The following is a 27822-nucleotide window of genomic DNA, read 5'->3' on the forward strand; positions in this document are numbered from 1 at the left end:
AAATTATATGTGAAAAATTTTTAAAATGAAACATGATTAAAAGTAGTTTTTAAAAAGTATTTGTAAGCAAAGGTTAGAAAAACATTACCAAAATGATGGCAACGGTAATGTTAGGTGGGATTATAGATTAGGATTTTCCTTTATTAATACTTAATAGCTTAATTTAATGGGTCATTTCTTTTCTTTTTTGCATTTACCAGGTCGCAGAACGCTAGCTGTAATCACTAAACTTGATCTCATGGATGCGGGTACTGATGCCATGGATGTATTGATGGGAAGGGTTATACCAGTCAAACTGGGAATAATTGGAATAGTTAACAGGTTAGCAATCAAGAATGGGATAAGAATTGCAGCATTCTCATTTCAATGCAAATCTGAATTTTTTGAATCAGTCTGAAATGTGATAGTGTCCCTACTTTTTCCCCTTTTACTATAATCTTGGTATTGCTAAAGAATTCATTGCTCTAAAGGAAGAGATTCACTAAAGCCTCCTGTAGATATTTTTAAATAGAAAGTGTTTCTAAAGTAAGCAGTGCCACAAAATGGAAGAAAATTTAATGGCTAGGCTTAAAAAGTCCCTGTCTATTACATTATGTATGAGGAGGGCACTGGATAAAAAAACGTATTATTTAGTTTACACCAGTCAAGTGTTCTTAAGGTGGTAGTATTTTAATAGATCGATTTAACCCCTAGCATTAGTGATTCTATGTAATTGCCAGGAAGTGACTTGGAGAAATTTTATTAAACGTATCCTAATTATAAGTAGGTGAAATTAAAAATTGTGGAAAGGAAACTAACTACAGTTGAGTGTCTACTTAAGTTTTAGACGCTCTACTGTGAGAAATTTTTAAGGGTATCTCTTTGAACCCTTACAACATCCCTGTGAGATATGTATATTGGTCTGTTTTATAATCAGAAAACTTGTTATACATTTACCAAAGTCACATGGCTGGTGAAAGCAGAGCCAGATTCAAATGGAGATCTTAGTCCAAAGCCTTTATAATATAGGAAGCACTGAAATTGTCATGAGATCTGGGTTCTACTCCTAGTTCATCTACAAACTAGATATAATGTGGGTTTAAATGGCTCCTAACATCTTTGGTCTCAGACCTTTTAAAATGAAAATGTTACTAAGTGATGTCTTTACAGTTGTCTGCTTCTAATCACATGTCCTTCTCCCTCACCCCTACTCTTTTTTAAAAAAATTCCTGTTATCTCTTTTCATGCAAGCAGGTGGTATAAAACTGTTTGTTGTATTTGTAGATGGCTACTCTTCAATTTAGTTCCCTGTCCATGGATAAAATATACAGTTGATTAAGACACACATATATTTTCACCTGTTTATCCCTGTTACTTAAGAGTACTGCTTTTGACTGTAGTTAATGGTAATAATGAGGCCTAAATTATTCAGGCATTGGTTACTTAAAAGTCACACAGTTTGAATCTTGGCTGAACTACTTAATATGTGACTTTGGGTAAGTTAGTTAATCTCCCTGGGCCTTAGTTACTTTGCTATAAAATGGGATAATACCTATTGCATAGACTGATTGTGAGAATTAACAATTCATGTCAGGCATTATAGACAGTGCCTGGTGCCATCATCGTCATCATTATTATCATCATCCTCATTATCCAGAGTACTTAGTACCACAGTTGACTTTAGTTGAACAGTTTTGTTATTTTTCAACCTTAGGAGCCAGCTAGATATTAATAATAAGAAGAGTGTAACTGATTCAATCCGTGATGAATATGCTTTCCTTCAAAAGAAATACCCATCTCTGGCCAATAGAAATGGAACAAAGTATCTTGCCAGGACTTTAAACAGGTAACATTTTTTACCTTTTGGAAAATGAGATGTTTCTGGGTTGCCAATAGGTGTCTGAGACCTTTGATTATCAGTTCCTTACATTTTTATAGTGTCCTTGTCTGTAAAATTTCACTTTTTGTTTCTTGTATAGTAGGTTCTTATAATGTAGATATTTATTTTTATTGAGGTGGTTGGCATTAAATCATCGTGTAGTCTAGGAATGCTCAAGTGAACTTTAAAATACCTTAATCATGAAATTCTTGACAGTCATTTTACTTTTGATGATAGAACTAGATGGCAGATGACTTCATTTCCATTTTGTATTTCAGGAACTGAATTAAGATTTATAATTTTCACATAACCTATTCTTAATTTAGGATGTCTTCTATTCCTATTCATAAAAAGAATGTAAACTATACACCTTGAATTCTGAGTATGCACTGATGGTAGAGGGATTAGAAGGCCTTTCTAAATAATTTATAAATGACTGAAGTAAAAGCTATTTTCTTTTACTTTTGGCTTATTCCCTAAATAAATTAAAGGCTGATGGATATGTATCTTAACAAGATTGATTTTCACTATGCTGAGTATCCATTGTAAAAGATAAGTCGGAAACCAAAATAATGCAGGTAGAATTGGATTGAGTAGCTTACATTCTTTGAGGTAACTGCAATAATATAAAAAATTTTTTTAAATTTATATTTGATTCTCTAGCAGTTGCTACAATTTGATGGGTTGAAGGCACATTTAAAAAGCATTTACTAAGATGGTTTCCTTCATGTCAGTTTTTTCAGGCTACATATTTACCTTCTAGTCTAAGATTGCATTATTTCCTACCAGGGCAAATTGACAGGTTTCCCTATTATTTGCATTTTAAAATTTGACCTGCCTGGGTCTTCAAAATACACAATTACTTTAAAATTCTTCCTTTCTCACCTTTGTTAGGCTACTGATGCATCACATCAGAGATTGCTTGCCAGAGTTGAAAACAAGAATAAATGTTCTAGCTGCTCAATATCAGTCTCTTCTAAATAGCTATGGTGAACCTGTGGATGATAAAAGTGCTACTTTACTCCAGCTTATTACCAAATTTGCCACAGAATATTGTAATACTATTGAAGGAACTGCGAAATATATTGAAACTTCAGAGCTGTAAGTAAGAAATTTCTCTATGGATTTGGTTACCTGGATTGATAGGTTAGATAAAGATAAAAGATAAAGATCTTTTGTTACAGTAACTTAACTCTGAGATTATCTGATTGTAATTTATTATCTGTAAAACAGGAATATCATTTTGTAGAAATGATAATGTCTCATATGTATGTAAAATGCTTTATAAATTATGTAAAGCACGGTAAAAGTTTCAGGGCTTTCTTTAAAACAAGACTTTAATTGATAAGCATTTATAAAATTTTCATAATTAAAAAAATGTTGTTTCTTTAATACACACAATATAATTGTTCATGAAAAAATACAAAAATGCATATAAGTAAAAAGAGTAAAACATAAGGACAAAATTGCTTTTAATTCCATCGTTAAGAAATAATCCCTGTTACTTTGGCATTAATCTAGACATTTTTCTATGCTTCTATAAAACATATAACTGCCTGTAATACACATCTTTAGAAATCAGATGCTATGGAATCATTTCTTTAAATCAACATGTCACAAACAACTAGTAGTAATTGTATATTTGTACTCTCAGTCTTAAGATTTACATAGTATTTTACTTTTTAGACATACACTCTTATTTGTTCAACCAGTCCCCTACTATTGACAGTTTGCTTTCAGTTATACACAAATATAAACAATGTTGTGATGGACTATCTTTGGGCCATGTATCCAAGTAAACCCTTAGGTTAAATTTCTAGAAGTGGAATTACTAGATGAAAGGGTATATAACATCCTCAAAGTCTCTTATTATTGCTATACTATTAGTAGATTGTATTTTTTAAAATAAATATATTGATTTTATTTGTTTATTTTTGGCTATGTTGGGTCTTCATTGCTGTGTGCAGGCTTTCTCTAGTTATGGCGAGCAGGGGCTTCTCTTCATTGCAGTGTGTGGGCTTCTCATTGCCGTGGCTTCTCTTGTTGCAGAGTACAGGCTCTAGGTGCATGGGCTTCAGTAGTTGTGGCTCACGAGCTCTAAAGTGCAGGCTCAGTAGTTGTGGGCATGGGCTTAGTTGCTCCGCAGCATGTGGGATCTTCCCGGACCGGGGCTCGAACCAGTGTCCCCTGCACTGGCAGGCGGATTCTTAACGACTGCACTACCGGGGAAGCCCGATTGTATTTTTTTTGTTGTTTTGTTTTGTTTTTGTGTTTTTTTGCGGTACGCGGGCCTCTCTCTGTTGTGGCCTCTCCCGTTGCGGAGCACAGGCTCCAGACGCGCAGGCCCAGCGGCCATGGCTCATGGGCCTGGCCGCTCCGCGGCATGTGGGATCTTCCCAGACCGGAGCACGAACCCGTGTCCCCTGCATCGGCAGGCGGACTCTCAACCACTGCACTACCAGGGAAGCCCCGATTGTATTGTTTTACTACTAGCAGTATAAAAGAATATCCATTTCTCTAAACTCTCACCTTTAAAAAAATCTTTTAATTTTGAAAAATAATTATAGACTTATAGGAAGTTGCAACTCAATGTACAGGGAGGTCCCATTCACCTTTTACCCCATCTCCCCCAGCATTGACATCTTGCATATCTGTAGTACAATAAAAAGCAAGAAAATGGACATTGGTGCAATCCACACAGCTTATTCAGATTTCTCCAATTATACACATACTTCATGTCTGTGTGTTTGTATGTATGTATATAAAGTTCTATGTACTTTCATGTGACCCAAGTAGCCTTCTATGTGAGTTAATGCTGTAGAATATTTAACAAACTAATTACTGAATGGTTTTAAATGTATGCATATTAAGGGAAATAAAGATTACTAAGATAAACCTTTAAAGAGTTCAGTGGGTAAGGTAGGTCAGGGTAACACAAGGGTTGATTAGGTGGCAAAAGGAGTATAATTTTTAATTAAATACTTCTTATGAAATATAATACATAACCAGAAAAGTGCATATAACATATATGGACAGTTTTATAAGTAGTTAATTAAGCAATATCTTTGTAATTACCTAATCAAGCCTTATTAGAACATTGAAGAGAGACCACTTTCATTTCTTTCAAAGATTGGGAGAGCTCCATAGTTAGGAATGCATTTGGGTTGGGTTCTGAATAGAATATGGGAAGGCAGTAAGTAGAAGGGTATTTTAGGCTTTGGAACAGCAAAGATTAACGCAGGGCGAATTTGGAGAATGGCATATACAATGACGGGTTGTAACAGGAGGTAAGGCAGGAAAGGTGTCTAAGAACAAGACTGGAAAGTCTAGTATCTTCAGAATTTGAAGAACTTCCTACTATAAAAAAATAAAACACTTTTGGTCACAGGAGTAACCCATTTTAGAAAGATATTCTGGTCATTATGGAAACTATTTGGAGAAGGGAAAAGTTGGAGGCAGAGAGACCAGTTATTGGTAATTTTAACTATTTTAAAGTATAATACATAGCACTAAGTATATTCACAGTATTGTACAACCATCAAATAGTATCTATTTACAAAATTTTTTATTATCCCAACAGAAACTTTGTATCCAAATAAGCAATATCTCTGTGTTCCCCTCTTCCCCCAGCCCATGGTAACCTCTGACTTACTTTCTGTTTATGAATTTCCTTGTTCTAGATATTTCATATAAGGAGAATCATATAATATTTGTCCGTTTGTGTCTGGCTTATTTCACTTAGCGTAATGTTAGGCTGGTATCTTCTGCCTAGACCACTGTAAGAAAGTAGTGAATAGTGATGGTGAAAACAGAGAAGTTGGGATGATTTGGGGAGATATAAATGTATTTGTAAATTTTCAACTAGACTTGAATGAAAAAAATAAAAGATAATAAGCAGGGTTTCTAGTCATTAAGATAGGAAACACAAGGTGTCCAGTAATGTAGGCCCAGAGATTTAATTTGTTTAAAGCAGGGATAGGCAAACTATATATAGCCCATTGACTAAGAATGACTTTTGCACTTTTAAATGGTTGAAAAAAATTCAAAGAAGAATATTTTGTAATGCGAAAATTATATAAAATTCAAATTTTAGTGGGCATAAGTTTTATTGGAACATAGCTGTGCTTATTTGTTTACATACTGTCTGTAGTTGCTTTTGTGCTCAATGGCAGAATTGGCGAGTTGTGACAGAGTTGTGAAAAGTCTAAAGTATTTATTATCTGGCCTTTTACAGAAAAAGTTTGCTGATCTCCAGATTGTGAATAAATAGAAATAAGACATTGTTTCTTATCTTTAAGGAGCTCATAGTCTAGTTGAAGAAAACTAGGGCAGAGAAAAATGTTTAGTAGTTCTTAGATAACTGATGTTTTTCTGAAAGAACAGTTACTCAGTGTGCATGTGCATATGTGAATGCCTTTTGTGAAATGACTCCTTTCCCCATTAAAAAAATTAGAGAAACTGGTTCATAATGGAGTTGAGAACACATGGAAATGGTCTAAGTGTGATTGTTCATCTGAGACAGTCTTAAAGCTTACAGAGAGACTTCTAACTTGTAGCTTCCTCCCTTTTAGTAATACTAGAAGTCATATACTTCATTGCCTTTCAGATGCGGTGGTGCTAGAATATGTTATATTTTCCATGAGACTTTTGGGCGAACCTTAGAATCTGTTGACCCACTAGGTGGCCTTAACACTATTGACATTTTGACTGCTATTAGAAATGCAACTGTGAGTATGCTTAACTTTTAGAATTTTTTGAAATGAGGTTAAAGATTATTTTTTAATCCGTATAACTCTTATCTTTTTTTAATGAATGGTACACTTTGTTATTTTGCTCTCATTCTTGAAATTACGAAGTGCTTTTTTATGAAAAATACCAAAAACGTGATTTATTTTAAACTTAGGGAAGAACCAAAATTATATGTGGCTATAATAAGAGCTCATAGTTTTATTTTTTTAGGGTCCTCGTCCTGCTTTGTTTGTGCCTGAAGTTTCATTTGAGTTACTGGTCAAACGGCAAATCAAACGTCTGGAAGAGCCCAGCCTCCGTTGTGTGGAACTGGTTCATGAAGAAATGCAAAGGATCATTCAGCACTGTAGCAATTACAGTACACAGGTAATTGAGAAATGTAACAGGTTTCAGATTAAGTAGTAAAAGACATGAGGTGGTGGTTTCAAGGGGAAGGAGGAAATATAGAAGATGGGCTAAAAGTTAAAATGTAGTTCCCTTATTTAAAAGTGATTTGAAATAGTATAGTTAAATGTAGCTTCCAAATCTGATTCAGTCCAAATCTGATTCAGTACTTCAGAGATTATTTAATTTTCCTTTAAACAAAACAGACTGTTTCTTCCACCACATATAGGAGTTGTTGCGGTTCCCTAAACTTCATGATGCCATAGTTGAAGTAGTGACTTGTCTTCTTCGTAAACGGTTGCCTGTTACAAATGAAATGGTGAGCTATTATTTCATAAATCATTGTAATCACTGTTAATAAGTTATTTTGTACAGCTTTATGAATTTAGGCATAATGATTCCCAGTGTATTGAAAAGAAAAAGCAGCAAGTTTGTCTTATTTCAAAGGAAACTTCAGTAATTCTGGTATAAAATGCATTTTTCTTCATATTTTAATCATTGTTAGCCTGAGTAGTTTTGCTTTATTATATAGCAGCACTGATTTAATGGAAAGTTAGTTTTATCTTTAGCCTCAGTAAACTGAGCCTTCATATAGTAAGCTCTTTTTTTTTTTTTTTAACTCTGATGTACATCAGGGTAATTTGGCCATTTGTACAGTTTCCTTGTTTGATGACCTAATACCATAATATCATGGTTGCTATCCTTAAAAATAAAAATCCTGAAATTGGCAGAAATATGGAATAAGCATTTGAAATTGTCCGTATGCCTCTAATTGTTGGCTGGTTTCTTTTTTTCCTTTCTGGTCTCTAAAAGTGCATTTGGGTCTTTGGCTCCGGATGGTGAGCCCCAATGGACATTTACTTAAAGAGTACAAAACCATCCTTGGAAGTATAGAATGTAAGTGCTGCTGCTTAGTTGTTTCCCTAGCAAGCATAACCACCAGATTGAAATGAGTAAGAACATGGTTAGCCTGATCTCAGACTCTACCTACTGATATCAGAATCATTGGAATTTCATTTAAATAAATAATTTTCACTGGTTCTTGATCTTTTAATGCTGTTCTGATACCTAAGATTTGTAAGGACAGTGCAAATGAAGGAGTTAGTTTAATCTCTCTACAACGCTAGAGAAATTAATTTCAACTTTCCTTTTTGATTATTGTCCCAATTGTCCCAATTGAACCACATATATTTAAACTAGGTGCTTCATAATTAAGGCTAATCAGTCATTATCTCAGGTCGTTAAATGTATCCTTTACCCAAATAAAGTTAAAATCTTTAACTTACATCTGATTATGAAATGTTTTCTTATTGTTGAATCTGAACTTTTGACATGGAATAGTAGATGATCTAAGGTTTTAATAGCAAAGTTGCTTGGAAGTTAGATATGCATCAGGTAGATAACTTTTTTTTTTCCCTAACAAATACTTCTAACTACTTCAGTGTCAGAAATGCAATCTTAAATGCTAAAATATAGATAATTCAGAAGATAGAGCAAATTGTTATTTGGTATAAACTCTGTCAGTTGGAGTATAATTATCAAGTATTTATTTAGGCATCAGTTTCCTGTACTGTCTTTTAGAATTATCTGTTTAATAAGTTTATATGTTTCCTTAAGCAAAATTAGGTTGGCATATTTTGTATATAGCCTAATTTTATTTTTTTCTAGGTCCATAACTTAGTGGCAATTGAATTGGCTTATATCAACACAAAACATCCGGACTTTGCTGATGCTTGTGGGTTAATGAACAATAATATAGAGGTAAATACAATTCGAATTTGTCTTTTTTTTGAGAGAAAATCTGTTTTAGCTCAGTTATATCAAGTTTACTGGGCAAGGAATAAGTATAAGACATATATACACCATATTATTGTCTGTTATATGCTAAGAAGTATGCTGAGGGCATTACATTGTTTTCTTAAATTTAATTCTCAAAACCACCTGGCGGCATTGTTCTCATTTTCTGCTTGTGAAACTGTAACTCGGAAATGATCTGGGACTCGTTGTTTTAGTGTTGAAGGACTGCCTGGCTCCATTTCAGTAACTATTGTTGCAGTTTATTAGACTGAAGTATGTAAAACAAAGTGGATGTTTTTTTTGTTGTTGCTGTTGTTTTTCTGTGGTACGTGGGCCTCTCACCGCTGTGGCCTCTCCCGTTGCGGAGCACAGGCTCCGGATGCGCAGGCTCAGCGGCCATGGCTCACGGGCCCAGCCACTCCGCGGCATGTGGGATCTTCCCGGACCGGGGCATGAACCTGTGTCCCCTGCATCGGCAGGCGGACTCTCAACCACTGCGCCACCAGGGAAGCCCAAAGTGGATATTTAAAATTGTTTTCATTTGACTCTGAAAGCTGTGAAGGAAACATTCCAAGAATTACCTAAATTATAGTAAATTTGGAAAGACAGTACTGTTTCACCATTACTGTGGTTCCTGCATTTCATGGATCCTTTTTTTTTTTTTCCATTTGAGGCTAACGTTGTAGGTTGCATAATAAGCGAAGGCTGGTGGATAGAGTGATTTATCTGGATGCAGTTTTTTCTCTGCCACTTTGATCCAAAACGTAAAATTTTCTGCAATTCCATAGTCCAGTAAGACCTGAGTCCCTTCTGTATCAAATTTCCTCTTATGCATATGGGTAGGGAGAATATTGTAAACGTGGAATTTGGGAACTGGAAGGGACCCTGGGTTTAAACTGGAAGGGACCCTTTGGTTAAACAGATGAGGAACCTGAGATCCACAGATGATAACAGCTGTTACTTTAGTGCTTATTTTGCTGGGCATCTTCTCTGTAACAGGTACAGGGAACTGTTTTTTAGCTACATAGTTGAGGTGACTCCTATTGTCAGAAAAAACTCCAGGGAATTGCCATGGCCCAGGTTCAGTCTCTGGCTGGGGAACTAAGATCTTGCAAGCTGTGTGGCCAGAAAAAAGAAGAAAGAAAAAATTCCAAAATGCATATAAGTAAGGCACTTTAAAACACTCAGAAAGTGGACTAGATAATAGTTACTATGTTAAAAATTAGCATGCAGACACTGTCTTAAGATAGGAGTTAGTTCTTGTAACATTGAAGCCTTCATGGAAAATTTGTGTGTGGAACAGTTTTTCTAATACTGACAAGGTCATTTATGATATGATTTCAGATCAGTATTTTTCTTACAAATGAATGTCTCTGGTTTTAAGACTATGTGTCAAAGAACTTTATGCGGATATTCTCATTTAATCTTTATAGCAACCCTATGAGGGTAATGTTAATAGACTAGGAAACCGGGGGTTAAGAGTTGGTAACCCATACAGTTAACAAAGCAAGTAAGCCAGGTCTCCAGGGCCAGCTAAGGTCATAAATGGTTGGTAACAGACTAGGGTGAGAATTTCTAGTCTCTAGATTCCTCTGCCTTTTGCTTTGTGTCCTTCTTCAAAATGTATATTTAAATGCTAACTTTTTATTCTGAAGATTGTTAAAATCCATATATTTTTATTATCTGCTATTTTTTTTATCACTGGATAAATGAAAAGTGGGTAAAATTTCTGTTAAAAAATTTTCTTACCCAGAAACATCATTGTGAAGCTTTGTTAATTTTACACCTTTTTGCAAGTTTGAGTGTTCATGAAATGCTTTCTGCTCAGGAGCATTTTGACTTCATTTAATGTAAATAACTTTCCTACTGTATTTGATGCTGCCTGAAGAGCCACTATTGGCTCTCTCAAGAGCCACTATTAATACCTACATCTTTCTATATTTTCATAGTCTTGCACCTATCATGGTGCTTGACATACAGTAGGTGTTCAGTACCTATTAATTTGAAATTACAGTTGCTTTAGCTCAGTATCAGAATTACATTGCTAATATTAGCAGATTAGAAGAGTGGGCAGGTGATCAGTCTGTAAAATTAGCCAGGTTAGAGAAAGGACTGTCAGTTTTCAACATTACATTTATTTCCTGGAGATAGTTAAGGATAAAGAAAACAGAACACTCTTATAGATATTTCTTATGGTTTTGTGTGTGAATTTAACACAAATGTGTGCAGGTTAGAATGATTTTTAAAGGTTTTGCTTACTTAATTTTTCTGTGATCTGTGTACTTCAAATTCTATATGGTATGCTGAAGGCTTATGTACACTTTGATGTGGGAACAGTAAATCAGTGATTCTTAACTTGGTGGGAAAGGCAGAGATGATGTTGGTCCGCTTGAGAACCCCTGGTACAGGAAGCCAATGTTACTGACGTTGTATTATATCCCTCAGGTGTGTTGGGGCAGAAAAAAAGATTGAGAAGCATTGGGTTAAATGATTTGTTTGTTTTAAAATATAATTATGGCATGAGTCCCAACAGTGAGAGGATATACTGTAAGTTATTCACACTTTTCAATTAAGCTGAACATTTTTTTAAAGTAGGCTTACATTTCTGTGTTCTGATAATCATGAATCTTCTGCTTGGTTGTGTTTTATAGGAACAAAGGAGAAACAGGCTAGCAAGAGAATTACCTTCAGCTGTATCACGAGACAAGGTAAAAAATGTTTTTAAAGCATATTCCCAATATGCAAAGATGGACTGGTAAGCCTCAGAATATTACTCAGTTCTAGGAGTAATTTTTTCTTCTCACTTTAATATTCCATTGGCACTATTTCATTGTTTGAGTAAAGGTATGCAAGTTTGAAAATAGGCTTTGAGTAATTTAAAGATAAAATATTTTGAATACATAGGAATAAATGCTTAAAGGTGGATTTTAAGTATCAAGGCTTTAACAGAAATTCAATGACTTTATCAACTTTGTAAAATTAGTTGAAATGACTAATGACTTTATTATAACAAGAAGGTTTTTTTGGAGAGGGAAGATGACATTATGTACATACCAGGTTTTAGTTACCTGTAATAGTTGCAGATATTAAAATTTTTGTGTAAAAATCTGTTACCTTGAATTCTTTACCAGAAAAGATCTTATCAACTTCCAAAAATCAAAATGAAGTTTTTGGATTTGGATTTTTCTTAGGAATTCATCTGAAGAAAGCCTTAAACAAAGGTGACAATAGTACAGGAAATAAGGCAAAATAAACATTAATTTTATGTCCCATTACTTTTGTTTTTCATGTTATTATACAGAGGGGAAAATTCATATTTATAGAATGTTTCTGAATGCATTTTTGGCATCCTTGATTTTTTTCCCTGCATTTTTTGCCTTTAGTCTTCTAAAGTTCCAAGTGCTTTGGCACCTGCCTCCCAGGAGCCCTCCCCTGCTGCTTCTGCTGAGGCTGATGGCAAGGTCTGTTCTGATTCTTAATCTAAGCCTGCATGCCTAGTTTGGTGCAACATAATCATCTGGAAACAGTACACGGAACAGCAGAATATTAATATGGGATATTGTGCTAAGGTCAAATTTTAGTCTAATAGAAATTTAAAATCATTTAACAATGTATACTTCATAAAATAAATTATTGTTGACATGCTTTTGCTTGCAATATAGACGATGCACACAGAAAAAGAATTTAAAGAGGAAATTTTCAAGCCATGAGTATTTAAATTTTGCTTGTTAAACTGCATGTTTTAACGTATCTTTTAACAGTTAATTCAGGACAGCAGAAGAGAAACTAAAAATGTGAGTCTTGCTTCAGAATGAAAACGTTGGTACCTTTGGTTCTCACCAAAACACTGTCTTCAAAACCACTGAAGAACTTGTTTGTAACAGTGGCATCTATCTCTTGTTGTCTGTGTTATGTTTTTAATGTTTCTCTTATCTAACTAACTTCTAAGATGGTATTAATTCTAGTTTCAACATTGTTTTAAATAGTAACAACAGCCTTTCCCACTGTTTTCTATTACCTTCAAGAATAGTGTTGAATTTAATATTTTGGTACAGAATTAAAATTCTGGAGATGGAAACTGTACTTTTGGACTTTTCCTCTTTAAAGGTTCTGAGATCTGTGCAGTGCTAATGGAGAATCCTCTAGGGCTTCTTTCTTATGCTTTCATTCAGTTTGCTCTTTTCACCCTAAATATATTTAGTAGTTTAACATCTGCCTCAACAGCTTAAGCAAATTCAGAACAAACGGGGACTGTGAGAGTTTGAGACTGTTGCCAATTCTTGATAACCTTTAAAAAAATTAATCTGTAAGTTATTCAGATCCGTTATTTTTAGCTTTTTTTTTTTTGCCATTTAGCTCCCTTCCTTACTTATTGTCCAGGTTTAAGATTCTGAACCTCAAATAAAACCTTATAAATGTCTTATCTTCTCTCAGCCCACTGTGCTAAGGTCTTAAGAGAACCATCTAAATCATTGCTTTTTATTTAACTCCTGGTATCACTCTGAATTTGCTCACTTTCCTTAAGATTTCATATGATCTATCATTCACGTATAGTTAACACGCATTTAAAAATACACTCATTTTAAAAGTAATGTATAAATATACTACTTGTATATTGATATACATTATCTTAACTACATTTTAGAGACAAATTTTTTCCAGTGTTTTGATTCAGAATGATACCCAAAACATTTTTTAACAATTGCTGTAATACTCCTCTGTTAAATTTATATAAGCCATTTTTATTTCTATCTATAATTCTGGATGCCATTTTATCTCCATTTTAGATTGTAAAATCTTAAAGAACATCTAAAAACATCTCTTAAATGTTGATGAATTACTGTTTTCCCCATTATCCTAAACAGTTATTTTTCTTTTAGAAATCAAGACTAACAGATATCCTAAAAAAGAAGGTGCAAGAGCACTTGTGATTAATGGTAGCACTAGATTTTTTTCAGTAGATCCTTTCTCAAGTAAAGGATTTCTACTTTTATCCTATGGTATTGACTATTAGGAACATAAACTGATTTGAGAAATATATAAAGTCTTAAGTTTTGGAGAATGAGTTCATTGACCTTTCAGAGAGATCATAGTTCAACAGTGTTTAAAGTTACTTTGAAGAAATAATGTGAATAGCAGTTCTGGTTTTTCTTGTGCTTTTAATGAGCAGTCCTATTTTAAAGGGCAGCTTCTACATTTTACACAATCTCTAGTGTTAGAGGAGTTGGAGAAGAGGAAAAATTTTGAGAAGTTAGCAAATAATAAAAAAGGAATTTAAAATATACTGGCTGAGGCCTTGCAAACAGTTTACAACAGAACCTCTTATTTATTTATTTATAAACCACAGTGTTACTTCTGCCATTCTTTATTTTCTTTACAAATACACTTTTTTGGGGCTGTGTTGTGTCTTCATTGCTGCGTGTGGGCTTTCTCTAGTTGCAGCGAGTGGGGGCTACTCTTCGTTGCAGTGCACGGCCTTCTCACTGCGGTGGCTTCTCTTTGTTGTGGAGCACAGGCTCTAGGCATCATGGGCTTCAGTAGTTGTGGCATGAGGTCTCAGTAGTTGTGGCTTGCGGGCTCTAGAGCTCAGGCTCAGTAGTTGTGGCGCACAGGCTTAGTTGCTTCGCGGCATGTGGGATCTTCCTGGACCAGGGCTCGAACCCGTGTCCCCTGCATTGGCAGGTGGATTCTTAACCATTGCACCACCAGGGAAGTCCGAACCTCTTATTTAGACAGCTCAGGGTTCCAGTTATACATGCCACCCATCATCTCTTTCTGACCCTGCCATCTCTCTGAATAGATTAAACTCCAGGTGGTTACTGGATGTGTATTCTCCTTGACTGCTGTCAAAGGAAATTAAATTAACTTTGTTTAGTTAGTATCAGTTTGATATGGTTGGTATAGGTTTTGGAATATGTTTTTTCAGGTTGCATCTGGAGGTGGTGGGGTTGGAGATAGTGTTCAAGAACCAACAACAGGCAACTGGAGAGGAATGCTGAAAACTTCAAAAGCTGAGGAGTTACTAGCTGAGGAAAAATCAAAACCAATTCCAATTATGCCAGCCAGTCCACAAAAAGGCCATGCTGTGAATTTGCTGGATGTGGTAAGCTGCAGAATTTGCTTGAGGACAAATAACCAAATTACCAGGAAAACACTTTAAAAGACAAAAGGAACTGAAGTCTCAAAAACTTATTGAATGTTAAATGTTGTCATTTCAAAATGGCACAAAAGTAACTTTTTTCTCCCCCTCACCCCACTTAGCCAGTACCTGTTGCACGAAAACTATCTGCCCGTGAACAGCGAGACTGTGAAGTTATTGAACGACTCATCAAATCTTATTTTCTTATTGTCAGAAAGAATATTCAAGACAGGTTAGTACTGTTATATAAATCAGACTAGAATACTGCGAGATGATTTCATAATCTGTTTTGAAAATACAAATATTTTTAAAAATTTACGTTTTTATTCTAAATCAAATGGATTATCTGATTGTTTTGCAGTGTGCCAAAGGCAGTAATGCATTTTTTGGTTAATCATGTAAAAGATACTCTTCAGAGTGAGTTAGTAGGACAGCTGTATAAATCATCCTTATTGGATGATCTTCTGACTGAATCCGAGGACATGGCACAGCGCAGGAAAGAAGCAGCTGATATGCTGAAGGTAATTACTGTGAATTTTTTTGAATTTTCTTACTTGGGTTGTAGGTATAAACATTTATTGTTTAAAATGCATCCTGATCCTTGGAGATACATATATATAGTCTTTGTATGATGGCTAATCTTTTTTTCTGTTGGCACTTGATTAGATTCAAATTTCAGAGAAGACACTGGTTAGTATAAATCAACCACATGTAAAGTGGAGAGGTTATCCCACATTAATTCAGATTCTTTCTTTGATATTCCTTGTTATTATAACTTAAGCATTTATAATTTTTACAATTTTCTTTAATGCAGGCATTACAAGGAGCCAGTCAAATTATTGCTGAAATCCGAGAGACTCATCTTTGGTGAAGAGAACTATGTAATACTGAGACTTCACTGACTTGCTAGTTACTGCCTACTTGAGTAGAATTTTATTTATGAACTCCTGTGTATTGCAATGGTATGAATCTGCTCATGTGAAGACTGGCTATAAACTGAAAATTATACTCTGTATTGCAGAACGAATCACACATTTAATCCAAATAATAAATGGCTGTTTCTAAAATTTCCTAGTATATATAAAATACATCGTCTATCTTGTGACAGTTTCATCTGAACTTAAAAAGAACTGTTAATAGTTCTAGTTGTACAAGCAGTTTGTCTGTGGATAAGATGACCTGTGTAATCTGCTAGTAGTCTTAAAGCTGCTGCCATAGCCCTTCAGGAAGAATGCACCAAGACACCATGTCATACGACTATAATGCATGCACTATTATTTAAACCGAACTGGCTTTGAAAGAGGTGGGTTGACAAGTTACTCAGTAGTCAGTCACTATTCCACCTGTTCTTTGATTTAGTTTTATTGAGCTTCTCTGAAACCTTTGATGTGTTTGTAAGAAAGCTGAACACACGAGAGGATCTGTAACATTGACAATGATGTGATGTGCATAATGTGTAGCTACAGTCCTTCCACTTCTGGATCCACATTCCCCTGGTGCGTTAAAAATTACACTATCTTTGATCTTACTTAAACCTGGAAGCATGAGTTATGTTTTCCTGCATTAAGAACATCTAGCCTTGATTATCTAGTAAGACTTGGTAATGACCATCTTTCCTTTTAGTTTTCAGAAGTCCTAATAAATTCCCCTTGGTTTTCAAATATAATAGTAATAATTCAGATACATTTTTAAATTGGAGCCCTCAGACCATGCTTCAAGATTCACTTGGAGGTGGGACTTAAAACCAAATACTGTGGTGATTTTAAGTGTATCTTCTTCCTATTAGTTGTTAATAGTTACTTTTGCTTCACACCAACAAAGTACATTAGAATAGGAAGTAATGGTGGGGCTTTATTATTTAAGGAAAAACATCCTGACACACACACATACTCCTAAAGGCTTTCAGGGGTTGGGAGTAAGGTTTAGAACATATACACATTTTACCAAAATTCCCCAGGTGATTCTTGATATGAATTACATTATAAGTTTTAAAATGATAAATTACATATTACAGATATTAAAGTCTATTTTTAAGTTACGACATTTATGAAGGACTATTGGCAGGAACATATGAATATGTCTGTTACTCTTGGCTAATGGCACCCATTTACTGTACTAAGAGACAAGAGACTCAGCAACTGATCTCAAACATAAAAAAACAGATTCAGTCTGATATGATATGGTACTACTTATACTTAGCAGTACCATCTTCATAGAATACATGCTTCCAGAATGTTTATTAGCATACTTTAAAATCACTCTGCCATTATTAAACCTCAGTTTTGAAATTATAGCCATCCATGATTTACTTGTTTCAGATAGATCAGATGACTTCCATTCTAGTCTAGCTTTTTTAATTTGTAAGGGGGGAAGAAAACTTACAATGCACCTTGCTCCAGCAAATTTCAAATTGAAAACATTACCTGCTATGATAATGCACTTGCTAGTACTATACACCGTGTACAAAGAAAAACAGAGACAAGAGGTATGCAAAGAGAAAACCTCCTTTTGTTGACACTTAAACTGAGTAAAGTTCTGAAATGCAGAGATGATCTCTGACATTTATAATGGATACCTGTATGTTCTTACTATGTAAATAAACTTGCTGGTATGAAGTGACATTAAAGTTTGTCAATAAATGAATTCTTCCTAACTTTACTCCCAGAAGAAGGTTTAGATAAACTATAGCTTTTTTAACATATAAATCTACTTTGGAACATAGCAGTACAGCTTATACTGTATGAAAGTTTTATGACTTTCTTCTTTTTAGATTTTCATAATTGACTGAGGTATTATTACATCTCCATTTTTTGCATATGGAGATAATGACTTGCTCCAAGTAATCCAGGTAGTAAATAGCTAGAATTTGAACTCTAAAGCCATGCTTTGCTGCCTGTAAGATTTTTCTAGAACACATCTGATTGCAAACCATTTTGTGTTTATGTTTGTGCTTCACTTGATGCTCAGGGGAAATAGGGGTGCTATTACCTTCGATATTTCAGATGTTGGAAATAGTTCTGGAGAATCAACTTGCCTAAAGAATGTAGAGCTTAATTTAACTAAGTCTTGATTCCAAATCCTTTAAATTTGACCTGAAAACTTCCCTTACTGGAATGTCTTTTGATATTCTCAAATGATTAGATATTTAGTGTATATATTTTGCCTCTATTTTATCTTGTTGGTTACTTAACTTTTCAGTTCATCTCAAGCTGCAATCTGCTTGGGGACATAAGTTGAAACTTAAAACTAATTTAAAAGTTGATAAATTTATAAGACATTGCTACCTTTTTTTTACTGAATTTTAGAAAACAAGGCTATGAGTAAATTTAATTTGGAAACACAGTCAAGGGACTGGAAAACTGAATTAGAAACTTTCTTAAAAATCAAGTACTGACTTTTCTTTTCCTTGAAAAGAAACTATTTCTACTGTAATTTCTAATGCCAGCTACGGCTTCCTCTAACTTTTCTCCCTTTTTACGGAGAGCTGTATTTGCTTCCTAAACAACAAAAAACCTCTAATGAGATACACCCCTGATATAAAAGTATCCACAATTACTTATACTACCTCTTTTTCATTGTTCCTCCTCATCTCCAAAACAGCAAGGACAGGATAGGAAAGACAGCATTTAGTTTTTCATAAAGCATAATTATTAAAATAGAGATTAACTCTAGAAATCATGCTTTTCTGTGGTAGTCCTTAATGTTTAAGGATCAGGAAATAAAATATCCCACTATTACACAAACTTAACCAACCTATATAAATAATGAAATTACTCACACTGTGAGGCCTAGAGTACACTCCATTCTTTGTCTTTGAGTTGCATAAGTGAAGGTATAAATTCGTACATCTTGAGAATGAATGATGGATAAGTTTGAACCACTGGAAGGAGTTTTCATCATAGCTGAAGCCATTTTATAATGTAGAAGTTCCTTTTTCCTATTTTAAGTAACGAAAGCCCATTCTTAAGAATATGTTGTCCAACAACTAAAACACTCTCAGGATTTGTTACTTGTCTGTGATTTATACTGACTCCACCTTCTGTTATCATCCGATACCTGAAAAATAAAAATGTTCAGTAACTAGATAAATCTAATCACTGTTGACCGCTCCCAATAATACAGATACATCATTATTTCATTTAAATTTCAAAGGCTCTCCTATTGAAACCATTTAGCACTGAATTGTTATCTTCATGTTTATTAGATTCTGCCTCCCCTTTAACGTTCTAAAGGAGAAATTCAACTAATATTTTAAATAGGTTGGGCAACCCCACTACTCCCCAGAATAAAGAGGATACAGACTGAATGTGAGAGGGGTGTGTGAATCTGTTTACTTAGGGCCTCTGTTCCTGTGATCTTCTCAAATTGTGACCATCCCTAAGCTGACTGATCCCAGTGTATTTATACAATAGTGGTCACTTAAACGTAAGCCTTTTCCAATGCTGGAGAAAAAACTGACCAGGTTAGACTAATTAGAGAGAGTATAGTAATACTAGATTTTAAAGAAAATTTAAGGTATTTTCAGCAGTAAGTACTCAGTTTTCACTTGATTCTCAGACTTAACTTCTACAAGGAATGAGATGCCATTATCAGGAAAAACACCACCTCTAGAAACACAGGTTGTGAATTATAACTGTGAACCTAAAAGTTAAACAATCTTACCCTCGGGGACCACCTGGAATGGCATTTGCTTTGCGGCACGTATCTAGGACACTTGTTCCAGGGTCAAGAACTAATTCAGAAAATGAAGCTTCTTTAAACAGTTCTTTTAACTCTTGATCAGACATGACCTCCAGTGCCTCTATGCTGCTATGATAAAGGGCTTGTGTACACCTGAAAAACACATTTTGAGAGCCACATCATGTTAAGTGCTTACTTAGACATGTGTTCTAACACCCAAAAACCAGTTATGAAGTACCCATTATGTTCCAGATGGAAAGTTTTTCAAACAGCAACATTGATCTTGTATAATTTATAAGCTTAATTCAGGATAATCTTTCTTTCTAGTAAATGTAGGCTAGTACTTTAAAGCAGTTAACGCTGACAGTCCTTGTTAGTGGTAAAAGATGACTAAAACATTGGCTCCAGATGTCCTCCAGTCTCTTAACTAATTAATCAAGTGTTCATTATTCTAAGAGGCCACCTTTTAGCAGAGTCCAGCCCTTCTTGTCCATGAACAAGCTTTGTTACTTCTGTAGCAAGTCGTTTCTGAGGACCCCGCTTTTCTGGCTCTTTGACATGCAGCTGCATTATGTGGTCAATCTCTGGAAGGGGCAGAAAAGTGAAGAGCTTCAGGTACCTTTGGGACAAAAAAAAAAATCCCGTTAGATTTATATAACATACCTAATTTTTATCTCCAGCTCCCTTACCCTTTAAAGGACATCCTGCTTACTTTAGAACTTATTTTTAATTATGAAATATAACATACAGAAATGTACTGAAAATGACAATAATACACACACCACCCTGACTGAAGATGTTACTATTTTGCCATCTTTGTTTCAAATCCTTCCTTTTTAAAAAAGTCATAAAATAGTATAGATATAGATGAGGGCCCCATCCACCTCAGATATATTCTCCTTCTTGCCCCAGAGACAACCACTAATCTAAATTTGTAGGCATCCTTCCCAAGCATGTTTTTATATTTTTGTTTTCTGTGTATGTACTCATAAATAAAAACTGTGTAATTTAAAAACTGACAAATATTTTATATGTATCATCTTTTAAAATCTTATCTTTGGTGAAAAGCACAGAGAAATACACAAACAACAGACATAGTTTAATGAATCATAAAGCAAAAAGCTGTGTAACTATCACCCGTCTAGGTGTACAACACTGCTCCTACCCAAATCCCCTCACCCCTCCAAGGTAACCACTCTTTGGACTTTTCATGGTAATTACTTCCTTGTTTTTATATTTTTACCATCTCAATATGCCTCCCTAAACAGCATCACTTAGTTTTGCCTCTTTTTAGACTTTATATAAACAGAATCATACAGAATATACATCTTTTGGTTACTCTGGCACATCATTATGTTGGTGATTCACCCATGTTGCTGTGTGTACAGCTGCTGAGTACACATTCCATGTTATGAATGCTTTGTAATGTATTTATTCTAGTGTGGATATTCGTGTTGTTCCTACTCTTGGGCAGTGGTTGATGGTGTGCACATGTGCACTCATCCGTTAGGGACGTGCCCGGGGGAGGGACTGCTGATCACAAGTCATAAGTATTTGACCTGAGTAAGCAGAGCCACATATTTTTCCAAGTGGTTCTATACCTGTAATGTAAGTGCTTGACATTAAGCTTTTGATTGCTTAATGCCAAGGTATCCATTTCAAAGACATCGATCTCGAATAAGCATACTGCCAAATGTATGACACAGCTAGTACCAAACCAACCAGATAAGGAACCAGGCTGCCTCCACTCATGAAAGTCCCCTTTCAGAAAGCCCTGGGTAGCTGAGATAACTGACTGCTTGAGTGACCCCTCTTCACCTTTCCCACTCCCTAATTCTCACTCTACGTTTTAAATTAGCCAGTGAAGAGTGAACCTGCGAAATCCTAGGCACCCCAATAAGGACAGAGCTCCGGGCCCATGCTCCCTCCTTCCCCATCCTTGACTCACTGTGTGGCCCCTGTAGTGCCATGTGCCCTTCAGAAACTGTAAGTAACAAATCTTTTTTTAAAGTTCCCTGATGATTATTGCTGAGCTGTCTCTTACAATCATAAGGACCACAGCACTGGTCCAGCCACAAGGTTGGCTCTGGCCCGGGAAATGTCTGTGAGGGCTCCTACATAGTATGGACCGAGGTGAGCACCCCCAGGCATTTCTAGCTCATGGTATCACTACCAACAGGCTGAGGCCCACACAACAACTGGCAATGGCATAGTTGGCAGGACTGCATGATTTCCCTTTAGCTTTGACTAGTTTACTAACTGGCTAACCCAGGTGGGCAACACCATTTGGGAGGACAGCAATGCATGCTGGAGGTCTATCATTCTATGCCTTTTGCATATTGCCTCTGCTGTGCTGCCAGCGGTATCCATCCCCAAAGGTCACTGCTGCCATAATTCAATGATCTCCACAGAGCAGTGTGATCAGTGATCAAGGCCATATGGTCTAATGAGATGATCAGACCACAAATTATACAGACGTTGATTGAGTACTAATGTACATGAAGGTCCTCCACATCTCAAGGCCAAGGAAAGCTAATGAGGGTGGAATGGACCCCAAGGCTATTATCACTGCCCAAGCTGAGGCTCTGAGCTAAAGGCAAGAGGAAAGAATAATTCTCACAGGTAAGAAGGAGGGAGACCTTCCCCTGGGACTGGTGGGTCATAATGGGATTACACTTCCTAACCTGGATGAATGGAACAGCCTTGTAACAGGAAACTATTGGCAGAGCAAAAGGGGAAATACAGTCGAGGCTTGCTGTCACTCTCTGTCCCCCAAATTCGATGGGATATTGTGGGTCCAGTACCTGGTATGATGTTGCTAAACAATGGACAAATATAAATGTCCTGAACATCTTGTGCCAATGCCTCGTAAGACCCCTGAGGAGGTACACCAGCTACTTGATAACACAGAACTCCTATGGATGCTTCCTGGATGTTGCTTAGTGTCGCTGAGTACCAACATTCCGAGGCTCACAATGAATGGAAAACATGAGATTAGGCCTGTCTCCTGCTGTGCAAAAGTGGCATGGTCCAGTGGGTTTATCACTTCTATGACCAGACTCACTCAAGTGACCCCCTCTTCATTCTAACCCTGAAGAAGTCCCATTTGACCCTGAGTCCAGAGAATTCTTTTTACAAAATGCTCCCTCTAATGACGGGGTAGTGCTCCTACATCTTACTGGGACTGTCAAAACCATTCAAAAGGCACTGGAGAGCACTGACAGTGTTCCTGTGCATGGAGGAAATTACTCATTAAACCACCACTGTACTCAGATATAACAGGTACCAGGCCTTTTCATGTTCTGGAGGCAACGCCCTCACCGCTCACTAATTCTTTGCCACAATCACAATCACATGCAAGTCTGCCACCTTCCACTGGGGCGAGGCACAACAATGTGTTTTGGAAGCTGCCCAGCAGGCAGTCCAACGAGCCCTACCTTTAGTCCCACCTGGCTCCACATTCCAAGTCAGTGCTTGACCATATCTGACTATGCCCCCTTGGAGTCTCTGGACCAAACATAAGTCTACCTGATTTCCTATGGGGTTTTGGATTAAGTGCCTAACCCCAAAGGATTCTACAGGGTTCTTTTAGAAACTGAGGCCCTAACTGGCCCCCAATCAATACTACTCCCTAACGCCCTGGGTTAGAGATGCCTCTGGCAGAAGCTTAACACCACAACTGATGCCTCCTTGGTAAAATGAAAATGGTACCTTCAGGAGAGGGCTAACCTTGATGTGAAAGCCTTTAAAAATCACAGGAGGGGGCTTCCCTGGTGGCGCAGTGGTTAAGAATCCACCTGCCAATGCAGGGGACACGGGTTTGAGCCCTGGTCCGGGAAGATCCCACATGCCAGGGAGCAGCTAAGCCTGTGCACCACAACTACTGAGACTGCGCTCTAGAGCCCGGGAGCCACAACTACTGAGCCCACGTGCCACAACTACTGAAGCCCATGCGCCTAGAGCCCGTGCTCCACAACAAGAGAAGCCACCACAATGAGAAGCCCATGCACCACAACGAAGAGATCCCAGTATCCCCCGCTCGCCACAACTACAGAAAGCCCATGCACAGCAACAAAGACACAACACAGCCAAAAATAAATAAATAAATAAAAAGTAGGGAAAACTATATTATGATTCAGAGTTATAATTATATATCTGAAAAATCAAAAAAAAAATTATAGGAGGGTGTAGCTTCCCTCATGATCAGCTCCTTCCTTTTCCTCTGGCTGCTTGGGGAGCCCGTTGGGACCAACTGTCTGAGACGGACAGGGAATCCATATTCTTCACCAATGGCAGCACCACCATGTATGCACTGCAGCTTGCTGGAGGGCTGTAGCATTCCCCCGGTCTCAGGCACCTCTCTAATTGAAGAAGGCAGTCCCGGCTCAGCCCCATTGGCAGAACTTGTAGCTGTTCACTTAGCCCTTAGGGAACCTTAAAGAGGCCTCTGGCAGATCCATATTTTCACAGACTCCTGGGTTATTGCTAATGGCCTCGCGGTTTCGTCTGGCCAATGGCTAAGGGACAATTTTCTCATATAAGACAAGCCCATTTGGCCCAGACATGGAAGGAGTCCCCAATTCCTATCATTGTTAAGTCTTATGTTTCTGCTCAGACTACCTGCTCTATGCTGGAAGCCATTTTCAACAGTACTGCAGATTCCCTCACTAAGCCACCACACTGCCCAGCACAGACCCTTCCTATCAGCTTGAAAAATGGGCCTACACAACCTTGGGTCACCAAGGAATTAATGCCTTAACAGTTTGGGCTTAATTGAGGGGACTTCCCATCTCCTCAGCAGCAGCCAAAGTTGTGATAGACGACTATTCTCTGCTCCCAAACCAAACAATGGAGGATATCCAGATGGGGACATATTCGCTGGGGAGACCAACCATGCTCCCACTGGCAGGCTGATTTCACTGGCCACTGCCCCCTTCTCCTGGGGCCTCCAGATACGCCTTCACAGTCATTAATACTTACACGGGACTCCTTTGGGCAACTCCCAAATCTCTTTCCTCACTGAATTTATTCTCGTTCCCTTTGGATCGCCAGACATTACTGACTCTGACCCACTTTACCTCTCCAGAGATTAAACAAAGGGCTCTCCAACATAATATTCTTTGGAATTTCTATCTAGGCTATAGCCCCAGGCAGCTGGCCTCACTGAGCATCACTGGCCTCCTTAAAGAGACACTCCTGAAATTAGTTTCAGGCAAGTGGTCCCCCAAATGGACTGAACTCTCGCTCCAGGCCCTCATCTTGTTTAATTCTTGCCTCCTGGGCCTTCCTACCCTATATACCAACTGTTATGCACACATCCAAATCCCACTTTTGGTCACCTCTGGCAATCCTCAAGCGTTTACCCTCCAAGAGAACTCTCCATTCATGTAGCGTTCTTTATTTTTGCTCAATAGTGGTTTTCAATGTTCTGCAGGCAAGTATTATACATTTAAAAAATTTTAAGAATTATTCCTAAGTTATTTTGATGATAGTTATGTCAAATGATATTTTTTTGAAAAATTCACTCCTTTGTTGTGGTGTATTTCTCATTAATTTATATTCTTCTAAGAGTTTAAGATATTGTGAATTAATAAGAAAATCACTTTAAAAAAGGACCTTCAAAAGGATCTTCTTTTATGTTAAAGAAAAGGAACTTTAGAGACAAAGGTGAAATAAAAGTCAAATTTAAGATGAAAGGAGTAAAAAACTAGAATATGCAAGCAATAATGTCCTAAGAACCTGCTAGACGTAGATCACAAACTTGGCTCTAAGTTTTCTAGCACCCACAGTGGTTTTCTGCTTTAACCAACAAAAAGTGTTTAACTACAATGTTCTGTGATGTACTAGCCTTAAATAGAATCTACGTTAAAACAAAACAAAAAAACAATGAAGGGTACAGAGAGATTCAATGGCTAAAATTTATCATGAGCTTTAATGAACTTAATTTTTCTCAGCACACAATTAAGAACTCACCTTTCTACCAAATCGTCTTGCTGCCTGACAAAAAATTGATACAATTCAAAAGGAGATGTCTTATCTCTGTTTAGCCACACAGCATTGCCAGCAGACTTTCCCAGTTTCGCTCCAGTTGTACTTGTAATTAGAGGAACAGAGATTCCAAATACATCTTCTCCAGTCAACCTATGCATAAAGAAGAACTTTATTATGTGCTTTAAGCTCAAGTGGTGGTAGGTTCTGCTAATCATTCTCAGATTTCAGTCTGGTTTCTTGCTCTAAGAAAACCTCCTTGACCTCCTAAACCTGGATTCCTGTCCATCTAACTGCTTTCACAGCACTCTATTGTGACATTTGTCATTCTGAGCTGCAATTGAACCAGTGACTCTGGGCAAGCCAAGGGGAAGTGCTGCATAACTGGGGCCTAGACATTTTTAAAGGTTGGGTAGGAAGGGGAGAGAAAACTGGGTAAAGAGGAGTCAGGTAGAGACACTAAAAGAGGTGTCTTAAAGGGATTTTAAAAATCAGTAGCACATGAGCTAGTCCTGTAGTTCATCTCCCTCAAGAAAGTGCCACTGAAATCTACATTATTCGCCAAATATTTGGTGCTGAAAAAAATTTTTTGAGATGCCAACCAATGACTAACACTTAGCTTCACGGAAGGTGCGGAGCAAAGCAGAGACTACTCAAAGAGGCCCAGTCACGTTCAGGTTATAAGTGAAGACAAGCAGTCTTTCAAATCAGAAACACAGAAGAAGCTTCTTAAAAGCAGCAAACACATAATCCGAATCCTGACTAGGAGGGTCTATTTCCTGCAGAGCTAGATCTATAATATGTCCCATACCTAATACCATTACTTCAGCCCTTTAGTTCTCATTAGCCAGTGATATTAAATTAATCCCATTACGGACCCTTAATGGAGATAGAACCAACAAGGGCAGGAACGAAGGGCGTCATTCCACAATGCTAACAATGCAACACAGGCTATTCGTGTGTAAATTATTTGGTCTAGGATTTCTCCAGGTCTAAAGGCGCTTACTTATGGATGAACTCGTATCCGGACATGATATTGCCCAGCTGATCAGATCCACCCAGCTGGACCCGGCATCTATAATGCTGGAACAGGTAGTAGAAATCATAGGCCTGGAGCACCTGGTATAGAAACTCGGCCAAACTCATGCCTTCGGAGCTCTTGAGCCGAGTCTGCACGCTCAGCCGGCTTAGTAGCGTGCCCATGCGGAAATGGCCGCCCACTGCCGCTAGGAAGTCCACCAGGTCCTGCTTCTGGTACCACGCCGAGTTGTCCAGCACGGTGAAGCTGCCCCAGGTCCGCCCATTAGCGAAGAGCTGCTGGTGATTAGCCGCCAAGGTTTTGAGCCCTTGGCGCAGGGCGCGCGCGTTGCTTTGCACGCGCTCTGCTTCCAGCGCCTCGCGCTCCTTGGTACGGCCGCTTGGGTCTCCCAGGCGCGCCGTGGCGCCGCCCACCAGGGCGATCACGTTGTGGCCCGCTCGCTGGAAGTGAAACAGGCCCAACAGCGCCAGCAGATGCCCCACGTGAAGCGAGTCGGCCGTGGGGTCGAAGCCGCAGTAGATGGTCTGGGGAAAACTGCCCGCCGTGCCACGGTCGAAGAGCTCTGGGAGCTCTGTCTTCGTACCCCTCTCAGGGAAGAACTCCTTGAACAGACCCCGAGCCTTCTGCATCGCCAGCAACCCCTGAGCGCCCGAGTGGGCCTCACGCAGCCCCAGGGGTGAGACTCCTGACAGGCCTGGGGTACCAAGCCCCTGGCCACGGGAAATGCACCGCAAGATGGGCGCCGCCATGTTAGTAGCGGCACGAAGGGAATGCTGGGATCTTAGAGGCCCACCACACCCCTCAGTGCCCGCCTCCTACAATTCCTACAGAATTTACTTGGGTTTTTTTTCTGCGCATGCCCACGTCGGGCGGGGCGGTTAGGTACGGAGCTCCGCAGCCTTGGAGTTCTGACTACCTGGGTGTAGTTACCGCTTAAAGTCTGGTCACCTTAAGTACACTAAAACTTAATTTCCTCATCCGTAACATGGCTATGTTTATGATAATAGTTCCTATCTCAGATGGCTGTTGTGAGAATTAGAAGGCACCTGGCACATATTGAGCATTCTAAAATATTAGCTTTTGTTTAAACTTTCACGTAAAAATAAGTTGTGTTGCGCAAGTTGTTTGAAATCTCGGTCCTATGCAAAAAATTGTTCACAGAAGTTGTGAGGGGTCAGGAATTGGTTT

At 37.7% G+C, this 27822-nt stretch overlaps 2 protein-coding genes across 10 annotated transcripts in view; one reads left to right on the forward strand and one right to left on the reverse strand.

Moving 5' to 3' along the window:
- The window catches only part of DNM1L (dynamin 1 like), a 59990-nt gene extending 43986 nt beyond the window's left edge, over window positions 1–16004 (forward strand). For 3 of the 8 annotated variants that reach the window (XM_029205106.1, XM_029205111.1, XM_029205110.1), the window contains 14 exons: window positions 201–321; window positions 1694–1825; window positions 2753–2959; window positions 6465–6585; window positions 6818–6973; window positions 7221–7310; window positions 8660–8752; window positions 11440–11496; window positions 12172–12249; window positions 12550–12582; window positions 14715–14891; window positions 15050–15159; window positions 15289–15448; window positions 15742–15994. In XM_029205106.1, coding sequence (XP_029060939.1) covers window positions 201–321; window positions 1694–1825; window positions 2753–2959; window positions 6465–6585; window positions 6818–6973; window positions 7221–7310; window positions 8660–8752; window positions 11440–11496; window positions 12172–12249; window positions 12550–12582; window positions 14715–14891; window positions 15050–15159; window positions 15289–15448; window positions 15742–15798 — 1592 coding nt within the window. In that variant the 3' untranslated portion in view covers window positions 15799–15994. Of the gene's footprint in view, window positions 1–200; window positions 322–1693; window positions 1826–2752; window positions 2960–6464; window positions 6586–6817; window positions 6974–7220; window positions 7311–8659; window positions 8753–11439; window positions 11497–12171; window positions 12250–12549; window positions 12583–14714; window positions 14892–15049; window positions 15160–15288; window positions 15449–15741 lie in introns of all 8 variants that reach the window. The other 5 variants (XM_029205108.1, XM_029205112.1, XM_029205109.1 and 2 more) reach the window with 3 other exon arrangements.
- On the reverse strand, window positions 13524–27428 carry YARS2 (tyrosyl-tRNA synthetase 2). 2 transcript variants are annotated; one of them, XR_003791084.1, is made up of 6 exons: window positions 26602–27428; window positions 25581–25748; window positions 20071–20226; window positions 19590–19760; window positions 18706–18983; window positions 13524–14631 (listed from the first exon to the last, which is right to left on the reverse strand). XR_003791084.1 is itself a non-coding variant. In XM_029205114.1 (5 exons), exons 1-5 carry the CDS (start codon window positions 27381–27383, stop codon window positions 18824–18826), a joined length of 1437 nt encoding a protein of 478 aa, XP_029060947.1. In that variant the 5' UTR covers window positions 27384–27428; the 3' UTR covers window positions 18660–18823. The 2 variants fall into 2 exon arrangements, 1 of the variants encoding a protein (XP_029060947.1); XM_029205114.1 differs by lacking the exon at window positions 13524–14631 and having other exon boundaries at window positions 18660–18983.
- Window positions 27429–27822: the final 394 nt, after the last annotated feature.

Source organism: Monodon monoceros, unplaced genomic scaffold, assembly GCF_005190385.1.
Source record: "Monodon monoceros isolate NGI ecotype Baffin Bay Population unplaced genomic scaffold, NGI_Narwhal_1 Super_Scaffold_6, whole genome shotgun sequence".
Taxonomy (NCBI): Eukaryota; Metazoa; Chordata; class Mammalia; order Artiodactyla; family Monodontidae; genus Monodon; species Monodon monoceros.

Bases quoted from the DNA above. Each gene is read 5' to 3' on its own strand.
- YARS2 (XM_029205114.1), bottom strand. From the start codon at position 27,383: ATGGCGGCGCCCATCTTGCGGTGCATTTCCCGTGGCCAGGGGCTTGGT. The intron at 25,749-26,601 runs GTAAGCGCCTTT...CTTTATGCATAG, and splicing joins GGATACGAGTTCATCCATAA to GTTGACTGGAGAAGATGTAT. The intron at 19,761-20,070 runs GTGGCCTCTTAG...TGTGTTTTTCAG, and splicing joins GGGCTGGACTCTGCTAAAAG to GTGTACACAAGCCCTTTATC.